The following is a 7,773-nucleotide window of genomic DNA, read 5'->3' as shown; positions in this document are numbered from 1 at the left end:
GATTTTCTCTGGTATCATCACTTTTCTCCCTCTTAAAAATAACAATCACACACACACACACATTCTTTTGTGAAGAAGTAAAAGTAGTATTTACAGGTACAGTAGCAAAATACAGTAAAGGCAGGCTTGTAACTACTATCTAAGTTACAAAAGTACAAAAACTAAGTTCAAAATGGTGTCTGAGCTTCAGAGCTCAGACATGTACATGTGGTCAGCTTGGAGGCATTGATGATGGAGAGATGCCCAGGCAGGAAGGATGTAGTGTTGCAGCTTCCTGCCAAAGCAGACCAAGAAAGTGATCAATGTTACTCAAAGTGGCAGATAAAAGACAAAACAGTGACCCGCAACACTGAAAACTGGATACTCTTCACCACTGTATTTGGTCCCATGACCCCTTGGAGCAGTGACTAATACAAGGCCAGGATTATTGTATTTTTATTTATTTATTTGTTTGTTTTAATTTTATAATTACAAAATTTTGCTTAAATCATACATCAGCCAAATCATGTCATATAGCAAACATTGCCATATTGTAGCATGCTAAGAATGTTCATAGCTATCATTTCATCCATTTTCTTCAAATTCCAGTATAGATGACTATCAATTTTGTTGGAATATCTGGAGTGTTCAGATTCTTTCTTACAAGTAATTTTGTTCATGACCATGGAATCCCACACTTTCCTTATCCACTGGCCTTTGGGAAAGGACGGCTTATCCAGGATTTGGTTATGACTATCCAAGCTGCTATCAATAGTACTTTCTTTACTTTACACCCAATGTTGTGCCCAATACTTTTCTCTTATACATCAATTGAAAGAGGAGTTGAGTTACCTCCTCTGAGCTACCTTTTTGGCAGGGGGCGGGGGGCAGGTTCAGCAGAGGCAAATCATTGTCTATGGCCTTTAGTCAATACAAAAGATGATTTCTTTGCAATCCACGTTAATTTCACTCAAGAGAACTTCCATACTTGGGTTTATTCCGTATGTGCAATCAGCCATTTACTTTGTGGATCTCAACACAACAATGCAAAGCTCCTTGTAGCAGGTGATTTGTAAATGCTGTTCTTTACACCATTAGGACAGATTTTATCTATGAGAATTTGACACACCCATGGCAAATGGAATGCTAGTTTGGTACAGTTGAACTTGTGCAAACCGTATTAGAAGTTGCTTGAGGAAACAGCTCAGCACTGCAATTATCAAAGGATGCTCTGTTCTGTGTTCCCCTGCTTTCTAAGTGAAGGGGGAGAGTAGGGCCTTATTATCTGCTCTGGGGAAAAAGGCTGATCCCCTCTCTAGATGAATATGTGTTTTCCCAAAGATGCTCTCTGATCTGAGTTACTTTTACAATGCGGCTGTTGAAATGGTAACATTATTTTACATTTTTGTTACCATTACTACTGGTTGTGAGCTGGTTTGGAACTCCTTTTGATATAAAGTTCAGGATATAACTCCCAAGGAGCAGTGGGGGGTGGGGTGGAGAGCACTCCATCTTCTCATTTACATTAAGACTCCTGGTAGGGGACTCTACAGAGCCATTAAAAGAGATTGGAATCCCTATTTTACTCATAAATTCACATCGAAAAGGTGGGGGCAAAGGAACCCATTGTTTAAACTGCCTTATTTGTAAATAGGACAGGAGTAATTAAAGAGCATTATGAGGCCATTAATCTGCCTGTTGGCTTTATATACCCAAAGATGGAGAATGGACAAAACAGCAAGGTTAAATTCAAAATAGAATAGCTCCATCTCACATCACACACACACACACACACACACACACACTGAACAAGCCCCTCAAAGGACACACACTACAAAGTAATATTAAAACTCATCAAATAATATTGGCAGGCTCCTCCATTTTATCTGTTTGTTTGAACAGAGCCCTTCTCTTCACAAACATCATTTATCCCTCTTTTAAGCATTTGTTAGAAAGCAGGCTAACATAGCAATGTTATTGCAAACAACTCCTGTGTATCCATTAGGGTTTCTTTATAGAGCCTGCCCTACATCTGCTGGTTCTATCAAATTATCCCTATTCTTTGTGCTGGAAATGCCTGTAAAAGCTGCCATGATGCCTCTGGGCATCTTTCAGACACCTCAGAACCAGGTCAAGCCTTCTAGCTAAACATTGAGCATCTCTGGGTTGATCTTGTGATGTTGGAATGCACTTGTTTGGTGGTGCACAAGGATATTGCCTCCCGCCTGCCTTTCTCCCTTCCTTCCTTCCTTCTTCCTTCCTTCCTTGAGCAAATGATATCAAGGCCTGACAAAATCCAGTTAGAACAGCTGATATTTAGCCAGGAGATAGAGAATATAATCGCAATGTTTTAATGTAGGTAAGAGGTCTTCAGGGTTGATGCTCAAAGCATGTGAGCTGTTCTATAGGCTGCGGTTCAGGTGCAGAAAGGCAAACATTTCTGATGAGTCTTCTCAACAGATCCATGTTACACAGAGTGCTATTTTTGAGCACTCCTCAGCCCTAGCTGTAGTTGGTTCAACTGCAATGTCATTATCTCATTCCACATGGCTGTAGTTGTCTTTCAGCTAGCTCCGAGAAAACACTGTGCATTGAAAGTGGGAGGGAGTGGGAGAGAGAAAGGGAGGTTTCACAGCAGCATTGGACTAGAAATGACATATTCAAATTGACAGAAAAAATCAAATATATAATAGGCTTGGGTAGGTACTCCTTCACCTTGCTCCTTCTCCTCCCCTTTCTCTCGAATGCTGTGCGGAGGGCAGTTAAATTTGTTCCACATGCCACAGTGTCAGCAAAGGAATGTAGAATTGTTGCACAGATGGCACAGTCAAAGTTCGCTGAGGCTGTCCTGTTCTGACCTACTTCATTTGTTTATTTTTTCATTCAACTCTGAGCATCTTGTATCAGGTCTGGAATACCCAGAGCCAGGTGTCTTATGCCTATAAGCTATGCTTCCCTTGGCTTTTGGCAGATAAAATAGACTCCAAATTTGTCTCTTTAGCGAAGCAGGGGGACATAATTTGTTTAAAGGCAAAAGAGAGCCTCAGAAAAGAACTGTGGTTTCCACGAATGAAGATCAACTCTTTCAGTTCCGTAAGATTCTGGGTTTAAATGGGATGCTCTTCCCAAGCTCTTCTGTAGGACTGGAGGGGTAGAGCATCTGTTTGACAGAATGGGCACCTGTTTCTGCAATTGCATGCATGAGGCAGGCCTCAGTCACACTGATGCAGTGGTAGAGTGTATGAGAACCAGTAGACTGAAGCTGAATCCTACCTGGACAGAAACACTGTGGGTGAGTGGGTCGCAGATTCGAGAACTGGGAAATTTGCTTGTTCTAGACTGAGTTGCACTCCCTCTGGAAGAGCAGGTATGCAGTTCAGGGGTGCTCTTTGAACCATCATTTTTCCATTGAGCTCCAGCTGGCCTTGGTCACAAAGAGCACCTATCACTAACTACGATTGCTGTGCCAACTGCACATCTTTCTGAACAGTGACAATTTGGACACTGCAACACATTGTCGAGTTTAGAGTCTTGTTTTTTTGCACTACATGGGGATTTCCTTGAAGCTAGGATCCACGGGCTACAGTGGGTGCAAAATACCTCATCCAGAGCGGTGAGCGGTGCTCCTTATAGAGGACATATGCTCAGGGATCTGCACTGGCAGCCCAGACACCACCCAACCAGCCCTAAATAACTCTGGACCAGGTTACCTGAAATCCGTTTTTCCTCTGCACTGCACTGGAAACAAGCTGCCCAGCTCTAGCCCGGCCAACCTACCTTTTCCTTCTCTCTGAAGTGAAACATAAAATACCCGAGCTCCCCTCAAAGGATGCTGTTCTTAAGGTTGGGATTCATGAAACATCTCCACATTGTTGTAATTTCTGTGATTTTTTTTTTTTTTACAATCCTTGCATTTACCTGCCACGTATGATCCTAACTTGGTGAAACATTATTACTGTCAATATTTACGTTCTAGTCTTGCATTTGAAGAGTTTTAATCAAATAAGATAGAAATATTTCTGTTATCAAAAAGGAATTGCTCAGAACTCACCCTACAATCTAGGGTTCAGAAGACCGCTAGGTCATGCAACAGTTAAATTAATGAAACTATTTAAAATATACAAGATACGTTCAGATAGTTGCCTCTTCACATTAATATACGCACCCCTTTCTACATGTAGCACACCGCGCACCTAAATTTCAAGCAAGGAACTGGTTACATTGAAGAACTGGGATCTCTACCCCCAGACAGCGACAGCTTACGATTTGAAAGAGTTTGTGCTTTGGAATCAGTCTCCAGCGACTTGCGAGCGTTTTTCTACAAGCCACTGTGCAGAGGAGCCTCCTCGTCCCAGAGCATTTGAAATCCCCAGCGCAGGACGCATCCGCAAGAGGATGGAGAACGAACCGAGGGAGAGCTGCGAAAAGGCTCTCGGCACAGGCAACAGAAAGGACCCGAAGGAGAGAGACTCAAGGCAGGCAGTCGACGTCTCCTGCCTGCGCCGAGCCGAGGATGCTCCTTGTCTGCGAGAAGCTCGCCATCCCTTCTTCCCCGCGGCCTCTCCGCCTCGCCTCGCCGATGATTCCCTCCGCCCGCATCTCTGCGTAATGACGCGCAGGGAGAGCAGGCAGGCAAAGCTGGGGAGTAGGAGGAGGAGAAGGAGGTGGGCAGAGCGCGAGCGGGAGGCGGAGAGGAGCCGACCGAGCATTTAAAGCGGCAGCCCAGTCTCTCTCTCTCCCAGTAGCGAGCCCAGGCAGGCAGACAGGCGAGCGCGGTCGGGAAGCAGCGCGCCTACGGCAGCAGCCCGGAGCTGGACCTCCCCGCCCTGCCAGACCCGCCCCGGCCCGCCCCTCGGGGGAACCCTCGCTTGCTTGCGGCAGGAGGCGCCCGGACCCCCGGTTGGCTGGCTGGCTGGCGGCTGCTGGAACAGCGGCGAACCCTCCTTCCTGCTCGTGGTAGCCTGGGTGCCCACCATGCTCCAGCCGGGGAGGCTGTGGCAGCTGCTGACTTTGATGAAGTTGCCCTGGTGCTTGCTGGAGTTCCTGTTGTCGGCGGTGGCGCAAGGCCAGGAGATGTACGCCCCGCACTCCATCCGCCTGGAGGGCGACATCACCCTGGGCGGCCTCTTCCCCGTCCACGCCAAGGGCCCCACCGGCGTGCCGTGCGGGGACATCAAGAAGGAGAACGGCATCCACCGCCTGGAGGCCATGCTCTACGCCCTGGACCAGATCAACAGCGACCCCGAGCTCTTGCCCAACGTCACCCTGGGCGCCAGGATCTTGGACACCTGCTCCCGGGATACGTACGCGCTGGAGCAGTCGCTCACCTTCGTGCAGGCGCTCATCCAGAAGGACACCTCCGACGTGAGGTGCACCAACGGGGAGCCGCCGGTCTTCGTCAAGCCGGAGAAAGTGGTGGGCGTCATCGGGGCGTCGGGCAGCTCCGTCTCCATCATGGTGGCCAACATCTTGAGGCTCTTCCAGGTAGGGCGCTCCGCGGAGGCTCCAGCATCAGGTTGTTGGCGCCACAAATGGCCAGAGAGCCCTGGCACGCGGGCTGGCAGGGAGAGCCCTGGCACGCGGGCATGGCAGAGAGCAGCCCCAGCAATGGAAACCAACCAACTTGGCACTGTGCTGTAGGATCACTAGACTCGAGGGCTTCCTTAGGACCAGGATGCCCAGCGTTAGATAATCCACCCCATCCCACTTCCCTCCTGCAGGCAGTTCACACGCTCCCATCCCCCGGGGAGTTTGCTGCTCTGCTCTTTGCCTTCCCCAGCGCTCCCATCTCTCTTCTCCCAGCCGCCTCTTCCCTCCTTGGAAATCCGAGGCGCCCTCCCTTCCAGCACGTATCCTCGGGATTTTTCTCCTGACACTCTCTGGATTTATGATCCCATTTTCAAGAATCAATCAGTGAATCAAGACGACGGAGGGGGGAGACGCAAGGCGATGATTTCAATGGGTTTGCATTAGAGTGAAATATGGCTTGGCTAAAGGCAACCGGTTCCCCGCCAAGCTCTCGGTTCAGTGCTAGAAGGAGGCGAGCTGTTGGGGGAGGAGGGGGCAGCTTCCACGGATCCCCTAGGAGGCAAGCCGCCACTTTTCGGCTTTGGGGCTGGAGGAATAACCCTGCTGGTTAATAAGAGGAAAAACAGGGGCACCGCGTGGCGGTGGCACTGAAATCCATATTCAGCTCGGTCGTCTTCTTCACTGATTTCTGTTCTGGCTTAAATTCCCATCCTTTCCAAGAGTATGTGTATCTGTTTCTGTGACTCTCTCTCTTTCTCTCTCGTTTTGCTGGGTGTGCTAGGACAATTTCAATATGGGCATAATCTTTGCCTACCCGAGAAGGTAGAATACAAAGTCGGAGCCGATGAATAGATAAGATCGATTTGGAAAGGGATCTTGTATGGAACCCAACTCCTTCAATCCAACCGTTCCCATCAGCCTGGACAACAGGTCAGTTTATCTGGCTGGCTAGTCCATTTCGGCATCTGAATCAGCGTGTGCATGAGTGCTCCTGCTGCAGGGAGATATCCCCCTTCTTTCCCCAACTGCGAATGCCCGGAGCCTTTCATTCCTCCCTCGAGTTGTGAGAGATGGCGGTGAAAACCGGATTAAAAGATTGGTGCTGGCGATGGTTTGCGGTGTGTGCGCGCGCCTGTGTTGCTGCAGTGCTTTGCCCCCATGTGCGCTGGTTTTATTTTTCATGCATTTCTCTTGGCTCGCTCCTATAAACTGAAGCTCCCCTTGCCCCTTCGGATATCAAACTGCGGTTTCGACGGGTCCGTGTCCAGCAATTGCGCTGACAGCACGCGCGTCCCCTTTCTAGCCCAAGTTGCGCTTCCGAGTTAAAGCCCATCCCACTAAAAAACAAAACAAACCATCCAAACCACCCCCCGTTTCCAAGCTGCCTACAATCTCACTGGGAAAAGCGGGAGACAGAGCACAATCCTGACTCTAGCAGTCAATGGCCTGAGAGAGAGAGAGAGAGAGAGAGAGAGAGAGAGAGAGAGAGAGAGAGAGAGAGAGAGAGAATAAATTAACCAACAGCAAAGGCGTTTTTGCAATTCGGATAGGTGATACACCTTGGAAAGTGTGTGTGTGTTTGTTTGCAATAGCTGATTTGTAAATTGAAACTCCAGATGATTCCATCTTGGACATAAGAAGCACTTGTGTGTTATAGGGAGGGGAAGAAAAAGAGCTCCCCGGGACACAGAGTCGGGGCACTTCTCGGCCGTCCGCCCTCGCAACACCCTGTAATTCCGCGTCTAATTGGCAAATGGCAACTGTTCCGTGGAAGGCGGAGCGCAGAGAGGGAGCAGGTTGCGTTTGCTGCTGAGAGCGAGGGGGAAGGACAGGCTGGGCTGGGTTGCCCGGAGCGGAGCGACGCCTCAACTTGTGGCTCGCAGCGTGAAGTTGGGCTCCGCCACTTGTCCTCGTTTGGCGCCGTTTGTCCAGCATGGATTCCCCACCCCTCGTCCCCCCAGCTATCTTTCCTGGCTGCGTTTCCTGAGGCGGCGATCGCTCTGCTCCGGCTGCTCTGCTCTCGCCTAGCCTGGGGGCGGTGTAAGGAGGGAGAAATCTGGTGGTGATCCGGTCTTGCCTCTGGGCTCCGTGGCTCTGCACCAGGTGGGAAGAAGGGAGGTGCAGGTGCTGCTGCCACTGCCCAAGGATGTCGGGTTCCTGGATCTTCCTTCTTTCTTCCGTTTTCCGCAAGCCAGGAGGTGGAGGATGGGAGGGCTCAGCCGGCTTTCCCGTTGCTTCTGGCATCTGAGCTTTGTGGGCATCTCT

The 7,773-nt window shown here is 49.3% G+C and overlaps 1 protein-coding gene across 3 annotated transcripts in view; it reads left to right on the top strand.

Moving 5' to 3' along the window:
* Positions 1 to 392: 392 nt before the first annotated feature.
* Positions 393 to 7,773, top strand: part of GRM7 (glutamate metabotropic receptor 7) — a 411,272-nt gene continuing 403,891 nt past the window's right edge. The window contains exon 1 of one of the 3 annotated variants that reach the window (XM_081901588.1): positions 393 to 5,463. In XM_081901588.1, the coding sequence (XP_081757714.1) occupies positions 4,954 to 5,463 (510 nt within the window). In that variant the 5' untranslated portion in view covers positions 393 to 4,953. The remainder of the gene's footprint in view (positions 5,464 to 7,773) is intronic. The other 2 variants (XM_081901586.1, XM_081901587.1) reach the window with 2 other exon arrangements.

Source organism: Podarcis melisellensis (genome assembly GCF_964234715.1).
Source record: "Podarcis melisellensis genome assembly, chromosome: 2".
Classification (NCBI taxonomy): Eukaryota; Metazoa; Chordata; class Lepidosauria; order Squamata; family Lacertidae; genus Podarcis; species Podarcis melisellensis.
Note: the sequence above shows the minus strand (reverse complement) of the source record. Positions and strands in the feature narration are given on the sequence as shown.